A 23,462-nucleotide genomic window follows, 5' to 3' on the forward strand; every position below is an offset into this window, starting at 1 on the left:
AGGGGGGGCCCGAGGGGCTTTGTATTTGTTTCCTTTCGACGTGATTCAACATAACTTGCCTATAAATATTGCTTTTTTCTACAGGAAGTGATCTATGAGTGAATTTATATGCAAAGCACTCAGGTCTAACTTAGGTGACCGTGTGAGGTTCACCCAGCATTTAAAAATAAAATAATAAATGAATAGCACTCAATTAATGATTGATTGTACAATTAAAAACCTTCTTTTTCTGAATAGGGCTTAACTTAAACGTTTACTATGAACAAAAAATGGGACAAATGGGTTTAAAAGTACCTGAAACTTTACTTGAATATGTATTACACTGGACAAAGAAAATTCTAAAGATAAATATTAATAAACATTCTAAAAATAAAAGCTTAAAATTTGAATTCTTACTTAGTTAAGTAGACAGAGCCCCAATTAAGTTAAATAAGTCTTTGGATGCTCAATCTTCTTATATGAAATGAACAGTACTGGTAGTTCAGTACCCTTTCAGAAACTATGAACTTTGTTAATTAACTATTTCAACATAACTATTTCAATGTAAATTCTCGAAAGTATTTAATTCTTTAGTTGTATTAATAAAGCTGCTTAATTATGAATTGTACCTTAAATAAATCAAATTAATAATCAAAAGTATGATATTATAGTTTTAAGAATTAATAATCTTCTCTTTCACCGTCAAATACACAATCCATGATTAATATTTCAACTTGTTTTAATAACAAATTCCCACTTTGTTTGTTATAATGGTGACCTACTATCTCATTTACAAAGAATGTTATTTGAATTAATACTATGCATAGTTTCCCTATATGCATCTTGACTTTGATAATTGGCATAGAGCATCATTTATTTACTTGAAATATTCTTATGTACGTATGTTATGTTTTGTATAAAGTACTTTATAATATTTATTAGGTATCAGTTAGAATCCTATTAATTTGTTTAAATGTTTTATTATCTGCACATTATCTACAAAATCTGACCCTGGGTAGGGAATTGTGTCAGCAAAATACATTAGGAAAGCTAATTGGGAATTAAGATTGATAGTGCAAAAACTCCATTAAAATAAATATTTCCAAACATTTATGTGTTTAGATATAAGTAAATTATCATTTAGTTTAGGCCAGACTACTATTTACGAAGTATGAAGTTTCGATTAAAATAGATTAATTTATACTGCTCATAATCCCCAGTAGTAGTAAATGCAATTGGTAGTAGAAGTGGTAGAAAAATTGTTATTATTATATGCTACCAAATAATTAAGACTTTGTTGTAAATAAATTACAATTGGATAATATATTTGTGGATATATGCTATGAATCATAATGGCTGTGACTAAAACTGTATGTAATATTATATAATCTTAAGAGAAGGAACAGTCGATGAATAAACTGGCTACCGATAAGACGTGTTCCATGATATAGGTTGTAATACATAAGATTTTCAAAATTTATTTTTGGGGAACACTATTTTGAATTTTGAATGTCAGAAACACATGGAAATAACATAGTGATGAATATTACATTATATTGTATTACAACTATTTTGTAATCGTTGTAATTTCTAACATTATTTTTATTATTAACTTTACAGCATTGAAAAGTTCAGCCCAATCACATCTAGAGCTGTGGTTACCAACTATAGTGGAAAGAAGAATATATAATCAGGTAATCTTCAAAAAATTCTTGACGTTTGGGAAACACTAATTTAAATTTTGTCCTTTCTGATGCACCACGAATGTCAGAAACACATGGAAATAGTAGTGGTGAATATTACATTGTTTTTATTACAACTATTTCGTAATCGTTGTAATTTCTAATATTATTTCTATTATTAATTTTACAGCATTAAAAAGTTCAGCCCAATCACATCTAGAGCCGTGGTTATCAACTATGATGGAAAGAAGAATATATTCTCAGGTAATCTACAAAAAATTCTTTCTCTTGTTTAGATTTAGGACACAGGACAAATAACTTATTATGAAGCAAAATTTATCACTAGAATTATAAAAAACAAATCGGTTTGGGTTTCATTAATTAATTAAATTTATTTTTCAGTAAAAATATAAAAAGTTTTCATTACAATAATTTTACAAACTATCATCTATGGTATATAATGAAGATCTGCAGAAATTTATTGTACTCAAAATTCATAAAATCATACATATGAACTACAATTTAAATTCTTTGCCTTATCACTAATTACCACAAAAGTACTTAAAAAAAATACATTTGACACAAATTTAAGAATTTAGTAAACAAATTAATTAGCATTTAATTTATACAGAACTTCATCTTAAATGTAAATACAATACGATCTACATTTTATCAATCACAATTTTATATATTTGTAAAAATTTAAATGAAACGTCATTCAATAAAATCCAATCATAAGTATGAAAATGCAAATGCCCACATACAGTGTCATATATAACAAGTCAAATTTTGGTTACAAAAACGTAAATTTCGTAATACTTATGAACCCTTGTACATAACAAACATCGTTCATTTAAATAAGCTAAGCAGTCTCTGGCTCCCTGTTGTACACCTCCATGATCTTCTCCATGATCTCCCAGTGCTTCTCCTTGGGCAGATCCTTGACGAATGTCGCATACCAACTCTCATCGTCCCCATCCTCGATCAACGGCATCTGAACTCCATAGCACTGCATCGCTAGAGAAATACATGCGATCGCCAGATGCTGCGGACAATACTCGAGGATGGCCGCGTCGTGGTGGAAATCCTGGAGGAAGGCGGCCGCCACACTAGCGATCGGCTGAGCGTTCAGCTCCTCTTGTCCCATCCAACCTTCGAGGGACTTCAGATAGTGCAGCATGTACTTGTGCGGATGGTTGATCGACACCTCGAACTTCAGCACTCGCATGATCAATAGTTCGGCCTGCACGATCGCGTCCCTCATGTTCCAATATTCGTCGCCGATCTCCAACGGGGTGCTGCCCCGTTGCAGCGTGTTGTGCGTCACGTTTATTATGTCGCGGATTTTTAGGGGGTCCTCCTTCACTTTGCCGGCTAAATATAACGAGGAGGCTGCAATTAACTAAAGACTGTTGTTTAGATCTATTCTATTTGTAGAAAGCAAGGTGCTTAAAAAGTTCTGTAATAATTAAATCTAAATAAAAATTTTATATATAACTAGACAGTCAAATTATATAATAATGCATATTTTGTATTATTAAACTACACGCGTCTTTTGCGAATGCTCATCAATTATGTAAGAACCAAACCTGCTTTCATTTTACATAGTTATAGCTTTATAAGCACATTCGTTTCAAACGTTTCTAAGCGACTATTCTCAATGATAACGTTAAATGCGGGGGCGTGGTGAAATCTACACAAAAAGGAGGAAATACTCAACGAAATTATTGTTTACTTTATGTTAGGAATTATATATATTTAATAATAATTGATTAAAATTTTAAAAATATTAAAAATAATATGAATTATTAATAAACTAACATAAAATTAAATTTGAAAAAGGTATTTTTATAAAGTAGTTTTTTCAATAAAAAAAAAATAGAAACTAATTTGTGTTCACCACTGTGCAAACTCAAATTATTTTTCTAATTTTATGTAAAAGAAATAAATGTTAAATAATTCTAAATGATAATTATATTTGATACTACAAAGTGGAACGAGGTAAACAACCTTGCATCAAAATCATTTCATTACTAGCATTTGAAAAAACTAGTTTAATGAATATTCATCTCAAATACAGCATCCAATTAAAAGGAATATAATTTTAAATATTGTTCAATATAAGCATTATCACAAAAGGTATTATTATTATGCATATTTATCTTGAATGCATTATTAAATGTTTATTGACTTTGGAGTCACTTAAATTATCAGTCTAGGAAAACTGCTTTATCTGCAAATAATACCAGAATAAATTTAAAAGTATTTATCAAGTAGAATACACGTTTATATTTTTATAATTAATAAATTAACTGATAATTTTCTGATATTCAACAAATTACAGTTTATTGATCTTGTAAGACAGTTGCTAATTAACAGGAAATTAAAAAAACAATAACTGCCCATAAAACATGTAAAATGGACAATAAATATTTATACCTTATGTTATATATTTGCCAATAGTGACAAAAATTGAACAATATGTGAAAAACAAAATAACCCAGTTTTTAAATAAAATAACTGTTTAGTTAAAAATAAACAAATAGTAAATGAACGCAATCAAAAAATGTTAGCACCAGAAATATCAAATCCTACTTACAAATGGGTCATAATTGTTGTGGTCAACTTCTTTGAAGAATCTGTGCATAAGAACTGCAGCAGTTGCAACTGTGAGAGGTTGCCCGTTCAATTTGATGCCGCATTCAAATATGAATCTAGCCGGCGTGAAGCCCCCATTAAAATCCAATTTCTTGTAATCCAATACATTCCTTCGTGGCTTGGTGTTTTGCAGTTCCAACACCTCGATGATTTCCTTCATCTTCTTGTGATCTACAACAGAATACCAGTGACCTAAATTAAACCAAACGCCGCAATAAAATAAAGAAAAGTTAAAATTTGCAATTTACCTTAATTAATGTGATTGTATTGTAGTGGTTGCGTGTAAATTTTGTTGTGTGAGGGCTAATACCGGATTAATCGGCTACGAATTGGAAGTGATTGTTGGCAGTTCTATCATTGGCCGGCTACCACCAGCGTTCGGAGAAAGCTGGAAAGTGTTGGTGGTACTGAACTATCACTAAATAAATCGACAGGTCCAGCCGCTACCTGCGAACTGCATTCGCAACCCGTTTTTTATGGTGCCAACGTCCTGGTTTTATTTTTTCTTCGATCTGTACACTTGACTGTTTAATTAATAAAATTATTGCAAAAGAAATAATTAATGTTTGAAGTTAGAATGCAAGTGATGGATGAATTGGTTAATCCGGCTTATTTTAATTCCATCGAAATCTGCATGGATGGTGGGGAAAAAAACCGCTTAATTTGAAATGTGTGTATAGAAAAATGAACAAAAAATCTTTTTCGAGACATATTCTTTGAATTTCTAACGCTAGGTTTAATTCATGCGATGATTCACTTATTTGAATATATTTGTAATGTTAGAATCGTGGTTAGCTGTGGTTAAAATACAAAATGATTTGCTCCTACGTCAATCGGCGTCCATTACTTAAGGTGGATGTCCACTGATCAATATTTGTACTCAAGCTGTTACACACAAAATTCAACATCGCATATATTTTAAATACACGCCTTTTTAATTATACATTCAAAATTAAATTGTAAGTAAACTTTGAATTGAAATTTGAAACACCAAAGTTTCATAAATGACTTGACGTGTAGACCCACCTTAACCCACACCTCGCTAGACACATGTCATAAAATAATAAGAAGTTAGAAATATTTGCACACAACAATCAATAAACTAAATTATAGTTATTGATTAAACGAAAATTAATTTCGTTTAAACATAGTGACCTTGAAAAATTGCAGGAAGACAAACATTCGGGTGTTCACTGTCAAGTTGACGTTTAAACACTAATTACTTCAGTAAACTCAGAAGTTTACAACCAAAATCTAACCCTCGTTGCTGTAAACAATAAAAAGTAAGAATTGAATCATTCATTCACTATCATACAGCTAATTTGTTTCTAATTGACAGCATACACGGCTAGTTAGGGAAATGGAAAAGACCGCACAAGAGGTTGTGGACCAGGACCTCGTTGAGGAGGGTGCGTTCGTTGTGGACGATGTTAGCAAAATCATTAAGGACGCCATAGAGACAATTATAGGTGGAAACGGTTATCAACAAAGCAAGGTGAACAATTGGACGACTGCGGTTGTGGAGGCCTGCACATCGGAGCTTACCAAATTAATGAAACCTTATAAATATATAGTAACGTGCACGATTATGCAGAAAAATGGGGCTGGTTTGCACACGGCCAGTTCATGTTACTGGGACAATTCGACCGATGGAAGCTGCACAGTTCGTTGGGAGAACAAACAGATGTTTTGCATTGTGTCTGTTTACGGCTTGTCTGTCTAGAGGAATATTAATTGTATAGAGTCATTGCCTTATAACATAGTATTAATTTATATTATTTAATAATAGGGAGTCATAGCTGTAATTATTTTTATTAATTTCTGTTTACAAATAAATTTTAAAGATTCATTGGGTTTTAATTCTAATTGTGTTTAAGATAAGACGTAAACAGAATAAAAATTTTAGTTTATATATTCTTGTACAATGTTAAAACATTAAAATTGACCATTTTTTGAATTAAATTTGTGGCGGAGCTGTTCATTGTGGAATATTCTCAATTATTTTGTTTTTTAATTTTATAATTTCTGTTATTGAGGGTACTGATTAAAAATTAAAGGGTTTAAAGTGAAGCTACTTGTTTGACAAATAAATATTTAACAATAACAATAAGTATTAATTATTAGTGGTTACGAATATCCCACAATTGATCCCAAAAAGGGGAGATTTTTTGATAATTAAATAGTTCTCAACATAGATGCAGCTCTACATACTAACGAAAGTGTAAAAAGTCTTCCCTTCAAGTACGCATTATTGAATATGTTAATTAACTTAATGTGGTATAAAAAACTTTGATACATTACATTTGTAAGAGCGCCTACGATGCTGATATGTCTCCATACGAAACCAAATATTACTCTGTCAAATTGACAAATATAATTAATATTTTCTGATCATAGATCTGATGTGATCATAGATATTTAGAAATTTAATGGTACATGGTATGGTGTAATTTATAATCTATGATACCATGTTTAAGTTAAATCAATATTTTATAACTTACTTTGTATACTTAGTAATAAATCAGAGAGATTTAAATAATAAAAGTCCCTTAATAATTTTAATTCTATATATTACTATAATTTGACTATGCAGCAGTAGTAACTTTGAGAAGCGAGTTATCGATTTTTCATTATCCAGTGTCACCGTACCTTTGCACTCTACCCCGCCACTGGCCAATGTTTTGATCCGACCGTTCTCGCGCAGGACTCGGTGCCGTCATCCAGATATTTCTGTATATTGTCCAAGGATTCCGACGCAACGTCGCTTTCGATTTATTTTTAAGCGAGCTTTAGGGAACGAGGAACGACCGAGCGATGAGTGAACGACAACGGAGCCCCGGCACGATGTACCAGCAAGAGGAGGGCAAACTGGGACCGACCAAAACGGCCATCGTCCTGGTGGTGGTTGTGGGGTGTTTTGCGGTGCTGTGGCCCAAAGTGTTTTATCCCATGCTGACCGGGAGCGCCAACAATTACATCAAGCCCAGTCCCATCGACAGGCAATCAGGTATGTACCCCCAACAACCCTAAGGCAAGGACTAAGTTTGGTACTGTTAGGATGCTGTGACGTAATTTCTGAACTGGACGTCAGGACGATTAAGATAATGTCGGAGATATGCGAGACAATCATCAAACAAAATGATGATGAGCCTCTGACTGAGAAGGAGGTATTGTTGAAATGTCGTGGTGCAGTGCTAGAGACTTGTGGGATAGATATATCAGCTGTTTTACAACAACAAGTCAGGCTGGGGCAAAGTGTTAAGCAGATCATTGATGAAGTCAGGTCCTTGAATGGATCTCTTTGTCTTAAATACAATTTTGGGGTAGCACCTTGGAAATTAGGCGTACCTCACAGAATTGTCACTGGTCAAGTTAACAGTAAGAGAATTTCATGATGAGATTTACTAACTTCATTAAATATTAACTGTTCATATTATGTATGTATTTAATACTGTTTATATACCTTTAATTGATAAATAGATTAACACTGACTTATCTTTAAAGATTCTCCTATTTTTTGGCAATAATTCAAGATGTGTGTGTTAATATTAATTCTGTGGCTTTGGCAATAATTTGCATATTTGTCTGTGATGAGACAAACAATCTCATCAACTTCTCTTTAACAACTAACACCACTAACAAGTTAAAAATTTATATTTCAAATGCATAAATTCCAAATAATAATGCATAGAATACTAACTAAAAATGTTAAAAACAATTTTTTAAATCTATGTATGGTCCACAGCGATACATCAAGAAAGGCCGCCCCATCTCCGCTCCGAGATGGTCCATCCAGCGTTTAGAGAAAGGGGTAGAGCCATTCCTCAAGGCGGACTTTCCCCGTTACCCTCAATATCAACACCGAGACAAGTTCCAGGAAGGGTGAGTGCCGATTTAAATTACGCATTGCATTTATATGCATTAAAACACATCCTGCTTGTTGCAGTCTATTTATAGGACAGGTATACCAGTATATTTATCTTATATTGTCTTGGTAATGGTCCAAAAATTATTTTCGCAAGCCATGTACAAAAATGTAATAAATAATCTTAACATAAACGGACTAAAACTCAAGAATAATATTATTTTACCCGGTAATTTATTAAAAAAATGTTTCTATCACTTAAAAATTATCACGTAAACATTTAAAATATTTCCGCCTCTGTATTCTGAATGTTTATGACAACAAAAATATGTAGTTTCGGGTCTTAAAATAATAAACCCCACACAGTCTATAAATTGATATTGGAAATTCTATTTTTAAAAAACACATTTGTTGATGCACTGACGGAAGCAATAACACCGATATTGATGATCAACTTATAGGTCATGAATAATAAACTATTGTAGTTTATTTTGGGTTTAACTAGTGACATTAAATTATGACTGACGCAATTTCCTGGACAATAATTAACTGCAACCAGAGATTAAGCACGTACATCTTCGGAGAACAGGTGAAATGCTTCCCGGTTGGTCCAAAATTAGTTGAAACGTATATTTAACCCAGATCATAGCCACACGGCGATTCATCATGAAAATATTATGTATTTTACAGCCCGGACCAATTCCTGGACTGAGACCCACCATGGGTGGGGCGGGACACATTGTACCACCCAAACAACAATCAATTGGCGGACCCATGGGACTTATAATGCCAATTTACACCATTGCCATTGTGGCTTTCTTTTCTTACACAGTCATTAAGGTACAAACTGATTGTTAGTAGCAACATTGGCTTTAAAACGACCTTTTTATAGTTATTTACTAAGAAAAAACCAGCCGTTGGTGATTTGTATCCTCACGTGGAGCCCGATCCTGTTTTCAGACGTGAGGTCTTCGAGTCCCAACAACGTCCTCATACAACTATCCGAGAGGGGGTCTCCAGTAAGTTAGGTAAGACACTTTAATACCAACGATAACAATTAAACATTACAAAAATATATCAATTTTTATAAACAAATGTCTGGTTAAATCAAAATTATGTACTTTCAATTATGCTCCCTTAACAAAGGATGGAGTGAACGCGACGCAAGTAAGTTAGATGTGCTGAATTATCAATCACGCAACACTAATCAGTATCTATTGTCTATGCAGTAATACCACTTGCAAATTGATCTGTTATGGGTATCATTACCAAATTCCACACACACGTAGATCTAATAATCAACCATTCAATATGTGTTGAATATTGGATAACTTTCATTCACGTTTCACACATGTAATTTAGCACATTAGGAAGATTTCTTGCCACCTAAATTCATACATACAGTTTTGTTTTTGTTTTCTTCTTTTTCTCACAAGTTTTTACATTGTGACCTTATAAATATTTACTGAATTTGAAAGTATTTATAAGGCCATCACTAAATATACAAGTCCTACAAATTATGTTTTAAATTTTATTCTTTAAATAAACGTTTCTTGTTCACAAAAGCTAAAATAATCATTAAAAGCCCTCCATTTTTCAGTTATGTACAAAATATTGGGGAAATATTGACCGTTCATGTCTCTGAAACAGTATACATACACTGGAGAGCTACAAAATAAATTACAGATTAAGTAAATGTCCATTTTCCAATTCCATTGAATTTTTGTGTGACTTGTATCTCTCATTGTCTCCTCACCTGACCACAGTCACTGTCTAGTGTAGTACAGGAGGGCGGGGGTTGTTTATAATCAGTCACCGAAGTGAATGTATGTAGTCTGACCGTCGAGACGTGCCTCCCCATTGGTGTTGTATTGTAGGAGATTTAGAGCTGGACCATCTGCGACGAAGGCTGCGCGAGACCGAAGAGGCCATGGAACGTATATACGCGCAGCTGGCCAAAGTGCCGCTTAAGAAGGTGCGCGCATCCAAATCGCACGCCCACACCAACCACACACAAAACCAAATCGTATACCCACCCTCCTGATGTCCGCACTACCGGCAGCTTACGCTTCGCTTCTCGTTTTTTTCCTTTCGATCCGTTTGTCTGTTTTTTATTTTTCTTCGTCGGACTGGTCGATTGGCTGTGTGCCAGTCGGCCAGCTACGAATGCATGTGTTAGACGATCGGAAAGTTGCACCTTGAATTTTGATGCGGTGCAGCTTTTTGATTATTAGAACTCTAGGATCTTACTCTTGGACTATCTCTGCGGCTCGACAGTGTAAATGTGTATGTACCTTCATCAATATGTGACAAGTTGTAATTACCACCTGAAGACAAAATGCAAATTAGCCATTTATTACCAGTTCATTGTACATAACTTCCTTAATTTGCATTATGTAACAGAACAAAAAATGTCGTTGTACAACCACTAGTTATTCCATTCTCTATTCGTAGTTGTAAATGCCATGACAGCACTGTTGGATGAGGTCGATGAAGAAATTGAGGCTCGTCGCAAAGCTAGTCAATTAGCTCAGGTAACAGTCGGTGTTACCAAATAGTTTTATTTTATCATTTATGTACTATTAACTCCCCGTTGGATGACATTCATGAGCTGACTCGTCTTACCTCCGCTAAGCTTTAGCTTATACTGCCGTTTTTCTGTTTTCCGTTTTTAGCTCTCTTAGTTATACTCCCAAGTTTAAATATATTTCCGATTTGTTTCAGCCTATCCGTATGAATTGTAAATTGTAGTGCTTATTTTCGTTCCGAAATATATTTATTTCCACCCACCAGTAGCAGCTTTTCAAAAATCAAATTTAATTGCCTGTACCTAAGTACCTAATGGGGTTTTAGGAGGATCAATCCACAACACCCGCACCATCGGGCTTGTCTAACGGCAGCGTTATCCAGGAGGAGGAAGAGCAGCCCACCGTTAAAGTAATGGGTCTGGAGGTGACGACCAGTAGAGAGGACGAGAAGAAATGGGCACGACCGAGTTCACCTCTGGTACCCGGGAGCCATGGGGGAGAACCACTTCCGCCACCACAAGTAAACGTGTCAATGTTACAAAATGTATACGATAACACTATGGTATTTTAGGAGATCTTTTTGGAGGGCGCCTTGCCCGCACAATCGCAGCTATTGGTGTCCGATTCGACTACGGAAGCTGAATCCGAAGTGGGCGAAAATGATGCCGTCGTTCTCGCTAGTAAAATGACTTTGTCGGTTATAAGCCTTGATTCTTCGGGTAAGTACAAGTAGTCGACGTACAATTACAGTTCACACACACGTCCGATTTGATCTGAATAAAGGCACTCGATTAAAATGATTGAACGGTACACGTTTAACTAATGCAAGTGTTCTGAGTTTTTTCTAGAATAAACGAGAGCCATTAAAGACAGATTTTGGTTGATTATCCTAAATTAATGTATTATAAATGAGCATGTGTGTAACGTCATTTAATAAAATAAGTTATGGTATGTTTTGGTCATTGTTTTATTAATATAATAAAAGCAGCGCTTGGAATAAAACCTTTTAAATTAAATGCAGGGAGCCTACAAAATGTAAGTTTTTTGTTGCGCATTAGAATCCCTCACTAACAATCTCATTTTTCTTGATGCTTTTGAATTACCCTTACTTAAAACTTCAACAAGCCATAAAACATAATATAACTTATTTTTTATCTGTTGTATAAGTTACATACCTACCATATTTATTTAAAAAACAAGTGTTGCACCCATCTAACATTTCCCATCTTCTAGTGTAAATAAAAGCATGCTTGCCCCATTAATATTACGCATCCCCGATTAAAATATTCATAAATTTGATTGATTTTAGAGAATGGCACAGACGAATCCTCGTCTGATAAACGTTCGGAGCAAATAGTCATAGTGGGCGAGGACGATTTGAAGGGTGGAAGCAGCAGTAACGGATCGGACGATTTCGAAAAGATCGAGGCTGATCAAATCGAAGACCAAATAGATGAAATAATAGAAGAAGCCAAACATATCACCGAAACTTCCATCGAAAGTGACGATGATAGAGATTTTTTGGAACAAGAGAGACTCGCGCTGGAACTCGAGAAAGCTCAAGACGATGATTGGCAAGAGAAGGTCGTGTCCGAAATTGAGATCCAACCCAGCGAATCGTTTATAGAGGAGACGGCTAAAGAAGAGGACGTTCCACAACCCAGCGAGTCTTTTGTTGAGGAAACCGCTAGAGAGGAGAAGGTACCAGAACCCAGTGAGTCGTTCGTTGAAGAAACTGCTAGAGAAGAGGCGGCGCCGCAACCCAGCGAGTCATTTATTGAGGAAACTGCCAAGGAGGAGGCGGCACCTCAACCGAGCGAATCGTTTATCGAAGAAACCGTCAGAGAAATTGTTTTGGAACAACCGAAAGAATCTGTTTTGGAGGAAACGAAACCTGAAGAGCCGTCAGATAAAACTGTGAACGTTGAAGAAATTTTAGAAGTTGAGGAAATAATGGAAATCGAACAGAAACCGGTAGTTATTGATGTTCCTGTGCCAAAACCGGAAGGTGAACAATCCGAAGAAAAGGATAAGGTGACTGATAAAACGAAGAGTAGTGCGAGCAGCGGCACAGTAGAAGATATCGAAGAACTGTTGAGTAGGGACGACGAAATTGATGTGGAACTGAATGTAGATTACGAACCAAGCGACAATGGCAGTGAAGAAATTCTTGATGAAATACGTAACACTGACAGGATATCGGAGGAACGAGAAAACATCGACGAATTGCTCGAAAAATACGGTGAGAGTGGATCAGAGGTGTGTAAAAACGTTGTTACAATATCTATGTAGTACAATTATATTGACTTGGAACTGTTTCAGGTGGAAGAAGAGGAGGAGGATGAGGTTGTGGAAGAACAAGAGATTGTTGAATATGTAGACGAGGAAGTAGAGGAAGAAGAACCGGCCACTGAAGTTCAGGGGAAAGAAAATGCCCATCCGACTCACTAATTTTTTACCTAAGCATATTGAGCTCTTGAGGAGTAACTTAAATTGATTTTAGATACTCACATTGTACTTAAATACTGTGGACGCCTAGTGCGTTCATTTAATAAATTATATATCATGTATACACCAACAGTTTAAGCAGTGTGGTAGAATGGTTAAACTGAATTCAATTTCAAGTCGTTTTTTATTATAGCATTTATCCAACCTGAGTAGATATTTGATTAATGGAACCTAGTTATACTTATTTGTTATCTTGCGTGTTATTTTTATTATATTAAAGCTTTGAGCTGTTGATTATATGTTGATTGTACATAAATAAAAATTTAAACCTATTTTTGTCATTTTCTATCTTGTAACTAACTCCTAATAATTTTACAAAATATTTTAGTTAATTTATATTAATTTTTGGAAAACATTTTTATCTATAACTGAGTATTGATCAAATTAATTTTTGAAAAATTAACTTTCAATGTATATTTCAGAATAGAAAATCTGTGCATACAACTCTTTTAACTCGTAACAACCCAAAAATAGTCTATTTTTACAAATTTGGAAGACCCAACCATCATTTATTTAATAAGAAAGAAACAATTGGCAGTTTTATATAATTTTATTAATCATTAAACATTTAAACTATTTACAAAACACATTAATCCTTATTGTTTTTGACTGGTCCATCCTTTGGGTCTAGTGTCAGGCAACAATGTCCAATCTTGATTGACTCCCCAGATAGTTCCATAACCAATGGGCATGTCATCAGGATAGAAGACATGCCATTTATTTTGATCAGCATTCTTCCTCATGGCACCCAGGATACCAAGGGCTATGGCTGCGTTGAATCCCATCATTGGTCTTCTAGCCCAGACTCCAACAAGACTGCCAGCAGCAGCACCTCCGACAAACCAGTTGATCATGCCATCTTGCTTTCTGATGTTGGCGCACATGTTGGTGGCAAGTACGAAGGTACTGGCGATTCCCACAATGGGCAAACCGATAAAAGCATACCTTGATAATATTTTAGCATAACCTTTTGGATGGGAGTACAATAATACGTCGGCGGTGGACACACCAAAAGCAGTCAAGAAGGTCGGCTTCAAAACGCACAATAGTTTCTTAAATACGTCCTCTCCATCGGGCGTATCGAAATATTTGTATGTTTTCGATTCTTTAGACATTTTTTAGTGAAAACTTTTATAAACAAATTATGTAAAGGTCTTGACACTTTAGGAATGTGAAGTTAGCAGGGTAATTTAATATCTTATGGTACCTGGTCCAGATAAAAATAATAACCACAATAAATAAATATTTTAGAATAATAAAGTATGCTTTGCTTATTAGTATAGCATATTTGATTTTATTGCTTCGAAAATTTTATTAGTGTTTTGTTTAATTTAAATTTGATATTTTAGGTTAAGTTGGTATGCACGCATGCGTAAAAGTTCAATGAATTAATTTAAATTTCCGCCACTGTCTATATTTCACTTCTCTACACAATCAAAGGGGTATACTGCAGATACATTTCAGTGTATAATGTAATCCATGCATTTAATTTTGTTTTAAATAAATTATAAAATAAATCGTTTAGTGTAAAAAAGTTGTAAAAGTTTATGGTGAGACGCCACAGAACACTTAACGCTAACTTCGGGTCCATTGGCAAAACATGAATCATATGTGTGGTGTCAAAATAAGTGCGAACAAAAATACATAAGAAATAATGTGATAAATAAATTAATAGTGAATATGGCAGATGATAAAATTCTCACATTCTCGTTCACATGCCAGAAGTGCTTTCAACCGTTGAAACTCGACGAATCGTTAAATTCCTTTTCCGAACACATATCTGCTGAGCTAAACAGTAAATAAACATTCCTATTGCACAATACGAAACACTTAATTTATTTCAATTCCAGTACCCATACATTCCAACCCAGATGTCGATTTGGAATCGCAAGCAACCAGTTTTGATCACTATGTTCCTCCGTACAGGCTTACGGATTCTGGAAATGGCGTGAACGGTTTTATGCTTATATCAGATGAAAACGAATCGGAAGGATTCACTGGCAGATTAAAGGTAATTAATTAATTTTCACGTTTGTGTGTGAGGTTTAATTATTACTTTCTTCAGGTACATGAAGCATTGTTTGATACTCTCTCAGGAAATTCTAACATAGATCATCCACTTTGCGATGAATGTACAGATTGTCTGACGGAAATGTTGGAAAAACAACTCAAAATTACAGAAAGTGAATATGAGGATTACTTGCAATATTATAGATCGTAAGTAAAGTTTATTATCAGTTCTTCTATTGCATTAAGTATGTTGTTTGAAAAGCACAAGAACTAAATAAAACTGAGATAACTGTTAAAATTTTAATTTCCTTTTAGAACCTTGAAATTCTTCCATATTGCTTAATATGTGTTTATTTCAGTTTACAGCAGATTGATCTAAATGAACCTAAACTAAGTGAACTGCAGAAGGAACTAAATGATTTAAAAGATGAACAGAAAAGATACCTTGAAGAAATGGAAGCCTTTGAGAAAGAGGAGGAAGAGATATTAAATGAAATTGAAAAACAGGAAGAGGTTTCACGGAAAATTTTGATTGAAGAAAACAAATATTATCAAGAATACACCAAACACAGAAGAACTCTGGCGTCCACTGAAGAAGATGCAAGAAGTTTAGATGTACAGTTGAATTTGGCTAATTCTCACTTTGTTAAACTAAAGAACACCAATGTATTCAATGCAACATTTCATATATGGCATAAAGAGCATTTTGGAACAATCAATGGCTTCTGCTTGGGCAGGCTACCATCTGCTCCCGTCGATTGGTCAGAGATCAACGCAGCTTGGGGACAAACTGCTCTCCTTCTCTCGGCCCTTGCTAGAAAAATTAATTTGAAGTTCGAAAGATACAGACTGGTGCCATATGGAAATCATTCTTACATAGAGGTTTGTTCATCATATCATTGTCAGGTTTTATAGTTATATATGGGTTTATTTAATTTTAGGTGATAGGGGAGCAAAAGGAGTTGCCTTTGTATGGTTCAGGAGGATTTAAATTTTTATGGGATACAAAATTCGATCACGGTATGGTCGCCTTTTTGGACTGTCTATCGCAGTTCCAGGAGAAAGTGGAACAGATGGAGAAGCCAACAAAGATGTTTTGCTTCCCATACCGTACAAACAGCAAAGGCAAAATTGAAGACAAAGAAGCCAGCTACTCAATAAAGTAAAATCAATATTGATTAATTAAATCACAATAAATTTACGGATACATATTTGTTTTAGGATACAATTAAACTCTGAAGAGCAATGGACAAAAGCTCTTAAGTTTATGTTGACCAATTTGAAGTGGGGTTTGGCTTGGCTGGCTTCCCAATTTAGCAATGATGGCGATGAGTCGATTCCGTGTGAAAATTAATGTAATTGTAACTGTATCATGAATGTAAATCCTTTTGTGTTATCGACTGACGGGATAGAATCGCCTCCATGTCTTGTAATGGGAATTGTTACGTTGAGAGAGCGATTGTTTATACATATACTTATACAAATTTATACAAATGTAAAAAGTTTTTTTAACACACAATATGGTATACTTTAACAATTTACTTTTGCTGTATGTATATACTAAATAGAACATTTTTTGTTAGAAACTGACTGAATACACTTGTTTTATGAATTATAATAAATTGTAGAAAGCCTATTACTGATTTTGATTAATGATATTTGTAATGAATAAATAATAGTTGAAAAAATGATTGAAACTAATTTAATGTAATCAAGTACTCTTAATTATTTCACCTCATTATTAATTAAAAAAAAACTAGACTGTTCTGTTGTAATATTTTAGAGCCTACTAGATTTAGAGTTCCTTCATAATTGACATTCTCGAAGTGTCAACAGCTCCGACAAATATCTTACAAGATCAAGTTAAAAATGTCTAAAGAATCGAAGTCATACAAATATTTCGATACTCCCGATGGAGAGAACGTGTTCAAGAAGCTAGTCTGCGTTTTGAAGCCAACATTCCTGTCAGCTTTGGGCGTGTCGACTGCCGACGTATTCTTGTACTCCCATCCGAAGGGTTACGCCAAAATATTATCCAGGTATGCTTTTATCGGTCTGCCCATGATAGGAATAGCCACTACATTCGTCCTGGCCACCAATATGTGTGCAAAACTCACCAAGCAAGACAGCATGTGGAACTGGGCTGTCGGAGGACTAGCTGCTGGCAGTCTCGTTGGCGTCTGGGCCAGACACCCAATGATGGGCTTCAACACGGCCCTAACTTTTGCAATCTCGGGAGCTATTAGAAAGAATTTCGATCAAAATAAATGGCATGTCTTTTATCCCGATGATATGCCCATCGCATATGGAACTGTCTGGAGCGTACACCAGGATTGGACTCTGATGCCTGACACCAGACCCAAAGGTTGGACCACTGCCCCTCAGGAACAAGAATAAATTTTGTAAATGATATTAATGAGTATTAATAAAACTGCATAATTTCGTCTGTTGTTCTTTTATATAAGCAGAAGTTTGGTTAATATCCCGTAATGTTCCCTTTCTAACCCAATTGGCTCTTCAATTGAAAGTTTTGATATCTTTTAAAAGTTTAGAAGTTCCATGGGACTCTTAAAAAATGTTAATTTCTTAGACTTCAGCCTAATATAAAATAATTACATAGTTATATTACTTTTTAATTATTTTTTAATAGACTATATAAATTGAATAATTTTTAAATCTGGCTTTACATGCATTTTAGAGTAAAAACTTCTTTCCAAATATACTTTTTAAATATTTTTGACTTAACTATATAAATTGAATAATTTTTAAATCTGGTTTTAATGCATTTTAGAGTAAAAATTTCTTTCCAAATAAAAATAATAAATGTCAATATGATCATAACTTAATAAACTATTTTATTATTGTTACATTATTATTAGTGCGGGTGGGAGATATTCAACAATATCTGCAAATAATGATTGGACTGGTATAAAAAAAAGCTACCATGTATATTTGTATTTTTTATTTTAAAAAATTACTTAGCATTCTTAAGGTATTCTTTAAGAATATCTAGGGCAGGCGATTCTTCACCATAATCCTGAAACAGACAACAAAAATTAAAGTAAACAATGTTAATTACAAATATAAGCATAAAAAATGTATGTTTTAATCAGAGGGCGATTACTCAGCATGGTTTATATATTGGGTAACACCTCAGAAGAGGGAGCCCGCCTCTAAAATCATCATTAAAACATATATTTACAATACAAAATTTTTTAACACTCTTAAACATAAATAATTATATTGTATTAGACAATTAAACAAAGAAGTTTATATGAAATTACAAGCTAATGTCTTATATCTATATTTGTTAGGGTTTATAGATATGGAAACAAACAATGGTCACAAAAGCCTTAACCTTTAAAATAAAGTATTTTAAGTATAGTATATTAGAATAAATATCTAACCTCTTATTGTGGATTAGATTAATTTGAAAATAAGTGTTCAGCATCTTATTGCATCCAATCTAATCAGATTTAAATAGTTTTTATGAATACACAAAAGCACATGTCACAGAAAACATTAATCAGTGCTCATTTATGTATCACTTAAAAGACACAGCATGAATAAAATCGAAACATAACGTTACTCACCCTAATTACAACACACGAGCATCCGACAACTTTCCGTGCCTTGCCTGTGGTGTCAATTTTGCAGAGTCCGGACCATTCACCCAACTTCTTGTTGTTGTCAACCTTAATCAGAGGAATCTGATGTTCGGAGCACAGGGCAGAAACGAGTTTCTTGTACATGGGCTCGTCGCAGTTTTCGGCGAGGACGCAGAGTTCAGCCTGCCTCTTGTCAAGGGCCTTGGCGGCTTCGTGGAGCCCATGCACGACACCGTCGTGGATCAGGGCGGTTTTGAGGACCTCCTGTAGAGCAGTGTTGACGTCCATGGGACCGCCGGATGGCGGTGGTCCAGAGGGAGTTTCATCACTACAACATACATAAACACGTTAGAACTTTGCACTGGTTTTTACACTTAGTGGGTGATTTTCGGGGGGCAAATCAGTCGGCGGTGTTCAGCACTGGTTTTTTTACGGGTAGCTCAGAAGAGGGAGCCGCCAAAACTCATCATCTTAAGTGGTGAATTGTTGTTGGGATTAATATAGGTTAGGTACTCACACATCAACGTCGGACATTTTTGTTGATTATCTGTAAAAAATAGTAAAATACGATTACTGGCTGATGCTCGGGAACGTTTTCGATGTTTACGGCCCTATTTGAATGGCCGATGAGTTATAAATATCACAGTAAATGAAGATTAATTCAAATGTTCACCTTGTTTCTTGACGTCCCAGAGTAAAAGGAAGTTTGTTGTTTTGGAGAGATTCCGAGGTTAATGTTGCCAGCAGTGGTGGGACAGAATGTAATGGCGGGAAATTTGTATTTTTTGGCTGTGTATTCTGAATTGCATAAGCACTGCAACTTATGGAATTGGAAGAATTGATGTACTTACGAAACTTTCTTTTAGAAAAGAAATATTGAAGTATATGGTTCAGATTTAACTTAAAAGAGCTGATTTTTACCAACGCCTCCAAAAAGTGCAGACATTGCTTTTATTTATTCACAATTAGACATAGAAATCATTATTTTAATACACACTTCCTTGACCCAACTACACTGAGATAATTTCTTTCCCTGTCCAATTTTGATTATTAACCACGAAGCTCGATGGTAGCTACATAACTGAAATTAGAAAATTTCATATTTTCAAAGATTATTACTAGTAAAATATGAATTACTTATTAAAAGAGAAATCTTAAAAATAATACGTTGAATAAGTAAATTGAATTTGTCTTATTTAATGAACAAACATCAGTACAATCATAATTCATGCACGGTCCCCCATGCTGTTTTCCTCTTTCTTCTTAGTCTCTATTACAATTTCGGAGCAGCAGTTATCCCTATGCAATGACCAATGTTCAATCTGACAGATGTTTGAACAGTACCAAATTTTCTCGCACTTTGAACATTTCTTTCCTGTTAAATTACCGCATTTCGCACAAGGTGATGTCTCAGAAGTTTCAATAAGTTGAATATTGTAGGCTTCACACAAACTGGAAGGTTCTCTTTTAATTAATAAGTTCTAAACAAAACGGCGTCCTACGTACATTTGCCTAATCTCCTTCAGCTGTTCATCGTCTTCTACCAGAATGGAAGGTTTTTGAATTTCGGCAATTCCTAACCATTGCCCTTTCACAATGTTTATATCCATGTTGATTACATCCTTGTACTCCACAAGGGGCAGCATAAACCTGGGCGCCTTCGGCGGATTAGGCTTGGCAGGCGATGACATGGTCTTGAATATCCAATTTTCGAATTCAGCAGCTCTCGGTATCTGCTCGACCAAAACTGGCGTAATGCGAGGCAACAGCGTAACGAAATTGTCTTTACGTAGTTCAGTTATCGTGTAAAATATTGGGCACATATCGTCCATTAGCAGCTTCATCAGAATATGCCAGATCTAAATAAAATCTATTCTAAATACACGTTCTAAACTTTTAGTGACAACAGTTACTTCTATTTCAGTAGGATTTACCACAGAAGTGAAAGCCGTTTCTTTCCATTTATCTGAGACATATTCCCAATCTCCAACTTTCCAAGGAGACTCTCTTAGTATTTTTATAACAATCATCGGAATGTCGTAATCGCGATAAATGTGATGCAGGACGTATCTGGGCAGGTCGTGTAAATGTTCGACGAAATGTAGGATGCAACTTATAGATTTAATACCGATTTCAAAGCACACATTGTTCGTCAATCTGGTAAGCTCGACGGAAGGTGATTCGATTGATTGGCGGGAATACTTCCTGCACAACAAGTGGCCACACGTCGAAACTAGATGTTCCAGTAAATCCACCACGTGATTGTCCATGGTCTCCAATGTTTTTTCGTGCTGCAGCAGGATGTTCAGCATCGAGATGCACAGCAGTTCCTGCAGCAGGAGTGAGTACACGATTATCGTCGACTTTGGGTTGGGTTGAAGGAACAGAAGCATCGGCAAAATTATAAATTTCCAATAGTGAATCTCTATTGCTTCGTAAAGGATATCATCAGCCTGAACAATGGAAACGATTCTTGAGTTTAGAATTAAAAATTGTGCAACGAACTACCTTTTCAAACTTGATGAAAGCTTCCACCAAAGGTATATGTCTTTTTTCAAAGTCGCCGTCTTTGCCTTTCGAAGCTAAGTGAATCTCTTTCAAAGCCTCTTGATAAATCTCATGTGCACGTTTGTGCCAATCGATCCATCTTAAAAAATACATTTACATATAGAGTAGATTAATTCATAATTCACTTACTGTCTTGTTCCCAGATCTTTAATGTGCATTTGGTGTATGGATTCTACTAACAACTCAATTTCAGCAGGTGAAAGTGGCGTTGTTTTCATTTTGTTGTCTAATTTAATCTCGAAACGGATGGAAATGGAAATGAAGTTTTCAAATCAGATTCTTTTGTTTCATATTTGTTGTTATGATGTTTATTGTATTATTTATATTGTTTGCTATGACAACATTAGTTGGTAAATGGTATTAGATAATAAGTCGAGACATTTTGAGGTGTGAAATCTTAAGCAACGTTTGTTAATTGTCAATAATCATTAGTTTATTGAAATGTGTGTTTCATTTTATTGGTACCATGAAGACAATACCTAATGTGATATTTCTTTTTGGGCAGGTTAATAAGTAGGTTATTAAGATATTTTTGAGGTATTATTTACACCCCAACGTGTGAAATCTTAAGCAACGTTTATTAACTGTTAATAATCATTGAATTTATAATAGTTTTTTGAAATATGTGATTCATTTTATTGGTACCATGAAGATAATACCTAATGTGGTATTTCGTTTTGGGTAGGTTAATAAGTAGGTTATCAAGACATTTTTGAGTGTTATTTACACCCTAAGGCGTGAAATCTATTGTTAACTATTAATAATCATTGAAATTATAATAGTTTAATGAAATGTGTGATTCATTTTATTGGTACAATGAAAACAATACCTAAGGTGGTATTTATTTTTAGGTAGGTTAATAAGTAGGTTATCGAGACATTTTTGAGGTGTTATTTACACCCCAACGTGTGAAATCTTAAGCAACGTTTGTTAACTGTCAATAATCATTGAAATTATAATAGTTTATTGAAATGTGTGATTCATTTTATTGGTAACATGAAGATAACACCTAATGTGGTACTTCTTTTTGGGCATAAAAACTAAAATTATATGTTCCACTTTGTAATTATTATATTAACATAAAAACGATTTTGGTTCTTCCACTTTACAGTTATTCATATTATTTATTTTTAACAATAAAATTGCCTTATAAAATACAAAACCAGTGGCGTGCAATTTATAAAAATGAATCAAGTTCCAAACATAATCATACTAAAATAATAAAAGGTTTTATTGACTATTTTTTTTAATCATTCCAATAAATATTCCTTAACAATGGAACTAGAAGCAACAATCGAAATCTTGTCATAATATTGAGGTCGCTCTTTCACCTCTCGCATTTACGTATTTTTTATTTACAACCAGTTAATTTACATAAACTTATAATATCATTGTGCCACCAATGAATGTGTACGAAAAAAAAAAAGACAATCCAATTGAATACGCCTATGCCGGTTCAAAATACAGTTACACGAAGACATATCGAATTAATTTATAAGATGAATCCAGTCCTCGATTTGCAGTACTACACGGTCAATTGCTCGCCGATGAATATGAGAGTGGCAACGCTCATTTTCGCGGTGGTTCTCCTCTACGGATGCGTCCATTCGAAAAGTAAGTGACGAGTTGTAGGCTTAGATGGAAATTAATTGTCGCATTTTTTAGCCGTCTTCGACAATGGGATAGAACCTCTGCAGCCCTCGTTGGGATTTAATAACATACCGGTGTTTGCCAATATGCTCAGGAGGAGATGTCCTGTTTGCGATTCGTCGGTTTACAGTTACTGCAGTGACAAGTTGTTCCACGACTCTTGCTGTTGCAACCGTCCCAGCGGTCCCTATGGTGAGTGGCGATTTTTGCTGGCTATGCTGGAATATTTTATTGCATTTTGTGCTTCCAGATCGTCTTCCGTTTCAATGCCAGTTTGCAGACTGCAGTTTCCTGCACGCCAACAGTTGTCAGGAACACAGACTCATCACAGCATGTTGCTGTACCAATTATTTATACAAAAAATAGATGATATGTACTTCTTTTATATTTATTAATTATTTATTTA

At 34.6% G+C, this 23,462-nt stretch overlaps 9 protein-coding genes across 13 annotated transcripts; 5 read left to right on the forward strand and 4 right to left on the reverse strand.

Annotated features, from left to right (window-relative positions):
* Nucleotides 1-2,029: 2,029 nt before the first annotated feature.
* Nucleotides 2,030-5,084, reverse strand: LOC109607487 (cyclin-Q). 3 transcript variants are annotated; one of them, XM_020023977.2, is made up of 4 exons: nucleotides 4,767-5,076; nucleotides 4,568-4,707; nucleotides 4,261-4,490; nucleotides 2,030-3,063 (listed from the first exon to the last, which is right to left on the reverse strand). In XM_020023977.2, exons 3-4 carry the CDS (start codon nucleotides 4,477-4,479, stop codon nucleotides 2,524-2,526), a joined length of 759 nt encoding a protein of 252 aa, XP_019879536.2. In that variant the 5' UTR covers nucleotides 4,480-4,490; nucleotides 4,568-4,707; nucleotides 4,767-5,076; the 3' UTR covers nucleotides 2,030-2,523. The 3 variants fall into 3 exon arrangements, with proteins under 3 accessions (XP_019879536.2, XP_019879529.2, XP_019879525.2); XM_020023970.2 differs by having other exon boundaries at nucleotides 4,261-4,511; nucleotides 4,568-5,084; XM_020023966.2 differs by having other exon boundaries at nucleotides 4,568-5,076.
* A 290-nt stretch (nucleotides 5,085-5,374) lies between these two features.
* On the forward strand, nucleotides 5,375-6,168 carry LOC109607789 (dynein light chain Tctex-type 1). The gene is made up of 2 exons (XM_020024259.2): nucleotides 5,375-5,602; nucleotides 5,659-6,168. The coding sequence occupies exon 2, from the start codon at nucleotides 5,680-5,682 to the stop codon at nucleotides 6,040-6,042; it is 363 nt and encodes a 120-aa protein (XP_019879818.1). The 5' UTR covers nucleotides 5,375-5,602; nucleotides 5,659-5,679; the 3' UTR covers nucleotides 6,043-6,168.
* Nucleotides 6,169-7,063: 895 nt separating this feature from the next.
* Nucleotides 7,064-13,492, forward strand: LOC109608273 (uncharacterized). 3 transcript variants are annotated; one of them, XM_020024692.2, is made up of 11 exons: nucleotides 7,064-7,326; nucleotides 7,377-7,697; nucleotides 8,065-8,201; nucleotides 8,875-9,024; nucleotides 9,077-9,212; nucleotides 9,331-9,351; nucleotides 10,062-10,159; nucleotides 11,038-11,232; nucleotides 11,284-11,431; nucleotides 12,022-12,971; nucleotides 13,035-13,492. In XM_020024692.2, exons 1-11 carry the CDS (start codon nucleotides 7,134-7,136, stop codon nucleotides 13,161-13,163), a joined length of 2,478 nt encoding a protein of 825 aa, XP_019880251.2. In that variant the 5' UTR covers nucleotides 7,064-7,133; the 3' UTR covers nucleotides 13,164-13,492. The 3 variants fall into 3 exon arrangements, with proteins under 3 accessions (XP_019880251.2, XP_049819320.1, XP_049819324.1); XM_049963363.1 differs by lacking the exon at nucleotides 9,331-9,351; XM_049963367.1 differs by lacking the exons at nucleotides 9,331-9,351; nucleotides 10,062-10,159 and adding an exon at nucleotides 10,639-10,718 and having other exon boundaries at nucleotides 7,067-7,326.
* A 259-nt stretch (nucleotides 13,493-13,751) lies between these two features.
* LOC109607855 (uncharacterized) lies at nucleotides 13,752-14,399 on the reverse strand. Its single transcript, XM_020024317.2, has one exon. It carries the CDS (start codon nucleotides 14,333-14,335, stop codon nucleotides 13,817-13,819), a length of 519 nt encoding a protein of 172 aa, XP_019879876.1. The 5' UTR covers nucleotides 14,336-14,399; the 3' UTR covers nucleotides 13,752-13,816.
* A 271-nt stretch (nucleotides 14,400-14,670) lies between these two features.
* Nucleotides 14,671-16,866, forward strand: LOC109607560 (beclin-1-like protein). The gene is made up of 6 exons (XM_020024038.2): nucleotides 14,671-15,015; nucleotides 15,071-15,231; nucleotides 15,286-15,437; nucleotides 15,590-16,112; nucleotides 16,172-16,392; nucleotides 16,452-16,866. The coding sequence occupies exons 1-6, from the start codon at nucleotides 14,901-14,903 to the stop codon at nucleotides 16,582-16,584; spliced, it is 1,305 nt and encodes a 434-aa protein (XP_019879597.1). The 5' UTR covers nucleotides 14,671-14,900; the 3' UTR covers nucleotides 16,585-16,866.
* Nucleotides 16,867-17,023: 157 nt separating this feature from the next.
* LOC109607267 (uncharacterized) lies at nucleotides 17,024-17,676 on the forward strand. Its single transcript, XM_020023779.2, has one exon. The coding sequence runs from the start codon at nucleotides 17,100-17,102 to the stop codon at nucleotides 17,625-17,627; it is 528 nt and encodes a 175-aa protein (XP_019879338.1). The 5' UTR covers nucleotides 17,024-17,099; the 3' UTR covers nucleotides 17,628-17,676.
* Nucleotides 17,677-18,177: 501 nt separating this feature from the next.
* LOC109607570 (40S ribosomal protein S12) lies at nucleotides 18,178-19,617 on the reverse strand. The gene is made up of 4 exons (XM_020024046.2): nucleotides 19,512-19,617; nucleotides 19,356-19,385; nucleotides 18,824-19,166; nucleotides 18,178-18,267 (listed from the first exon to the last, which is right to left on the reverse strand). The coding sequence occupies exons 2-4, from the start codon at nucleotides 19,370-19,372 to the stop codon at nucleotides 18,205-18,207; spliced, it is 423 nt and encodes a 140-aa protein (XP_019879605.1). The 5' UTR covers nucleotides 19,373-19,385; nucleotides 19,512-19,617; the 3' UTR covers nucleotides 18,178-18,204.
* A 190-nt stretch (nucleotides 19,618-19,807) lies between these two features.
* Nucleotides 19,808-21,669, reverse strand: LOC109607278 (zinc finger MYND domain-containing protein 10-like). The gene is made up of 7 exons (XM_020023789.2): nucleotides 21,536-21,669; nucleotides 21,347-21,485; nucleotides 20,752-21,291; nucleotides 20,345-20,697; nucleotides 20,056-20,290; nucleotides 19,976-19,991; nucleotides 19,808-19,919 (listed from the first exon to the last, which is right to left on the reverse strand). The coding sequence occupies exons 1-5, from the start codon at nucleotides 21,622-21,624 to the stop codon at nucleotides 20,065-20,067; spliced, it is 1,347 nt and encodes a 448-aa protein (XP_019879348.1). The 5' UTR covers nucleotides 21,625-21,669; the 3' UTR covers nucleotides 19,808-19,919; nucleotides 19,976-19,991; nucleotides 20,056-20,064.
* A 1,236-nt stretch (nucleotides 21,670-22,905) lies between these two features.
* LOC109607289 (uncharacterized) lies at nucleotides 22,906-23,434 on the forward strand. Its single transcript, XM_020023800.1, has 3 exons — nucleotides 22,906-23,020; nucleotides 23,072-23,248; nucleotides 23,307-23,434. Exons 1-3 carry the CDS (start codon nucleotides 22,906-22,908, stop codon nucleotides 23,420-23,422), a joined length of 408 nt encoding a protein of 135 aa, XP_019879359.1. The 3' UTR covers nucleotides 23,423-23,434.
* The last annotated feature ends 28 nt before the right edge of the window (nucleotides 23,435-23,462 follow it).

Source organism: Aethina tumida, chromosome 1 (assembly GCF_024364675.1).
Source record: "Aethina tumida isolate Nest 87 chromosome 1, icAetTumi1.1, whole genome shotgun sequence".
In the NCBI taxonomy this organism is placed as follows: domain Eukaryota; kingdom Metazoa; phylum Arthropoda; class Insecta; order Coleoptera; family Nitidulidae; genus Aethina; species Aethina tumida.

Coding starts and splice junctions, on each gene's coding strand:
- LOC109607487 (XM_020023970.2), bottom strand. CDS start 4,479: ATGAAGGAAATCATCGAGGTGTTGGAACTGCAAAACACCAAGCCACGA. Junction 3,064..4,260: donor ACAACAATTATGACCCATTT/GTAAGTAGGATT, acceptor AACAGTCTTTAG/TTAATTGCAGCCTCCTCGTT.
- LOC109607789 (XM_020024259.2), top strand. CDS start 5,680: ATGGAAAAGACCGCACAAGAGGTTGTGGACCAGGACCTCGTTGAGGAG.
- LOC109607570 (XM_020024046.2), bottom strand. Junction 18,268..18,823: donor GCTCGTGTGTTGTAATTAGG/GTGAGTAACGTT, acceptor TGTCTGTTTCAG/GATTATGGTGAAGAATCGCC.
- LOC109607278 (XM_020023789.2), bottom strand. CDS start 21,624: ATGAAAACAACGCCACTTTCACCTGCTGAAATTGAGTTGTTAGTAGAA. Junction 20,698..20,751: donor TAAATCCTACTGAAATAGAA/GTAACTGTTGTC, acceptor GATTTTATTTAG/ATCTGGCATATTCTGATGAA. Junction 20,291..20,344: donor CTGAAGGAGATTAGGCAAAT/GTACGTAGGACG, acceptor AGAACCTTCCAG/TTTGTGTGAAGCCTACAATA.
- LOC109607855 (XM_020024317.2), bottom strand. CDS start 14,335: ATGTCTAAAGAATCGAAAACATACAAATATTTCGATACGCCCGATGGA.
- LOC109607289 (XM_020023800.1), top strand. CDS start 22,906: ATGAATCCAGTCCTCGATTTGCAGTACTACACGGTCAATTGCTCGCCG. Junction 23,021..23,071: donor CGGATGCGTCCATTCGAAAA/GTAAGTGACGAG, acceptor CGCATTTTTTAG/CCGTCTTCGACAATGGGATA. Junction 23,249..23,306: donor CCGTCCCAGCGGTCCCTATG/GTGAGTGGCGAT, acceptor TTGTGCTTCCAG/ATCGTCTTCCGTTTCAATGC.
- LOC109607267 (XM_020023779.2), top strand. CDS start 17,100: ATGTCTAAAGAATCGAAGTCATACAAATATTTCGATACTCCCGATGGA.
- LOC109608273 (XM_020024692.2), top strand. CDS start 7,134: ATGAGTGAACGACAACGGAGCCCCGGCACGATGTACCAGCAAGAGGAG. Junction 9,213..9,330: donor GGGGGTCTCCAGTAAGTTAG/GTAAGACACTTT, acceptor CCCTTAACAAAG/GATGGAGTGAACGCGACGCA. Junction 11,233..11,283: donor AACCACTTCCGCCACCACAA/GTAAACGTGTCA, acceptor ATGGTATTTTAG/GAGATCTTTTTGGAGGGCGC.
- LOC109607560 (XM_020024038.2), top strand. CDS start 14,901: ATGGCAGATGATAAAATTCTCACATTCTCGTTCACATGCCAGAAGTGC. Junction 15,016..15,070: donor CATATCTGCTGAGCTAAACA/GTAAATAAACAT, acceptor TTTCAATTCCAG/TACCCATACATTCCAACCCA. Junction 16,113..16,171: donor GAAATCATTCTTACATAGAG/GTTTGTTCATCA, acceptor ATTTAATTTTAG/GTGATAGGGGAGCAAAAGGA.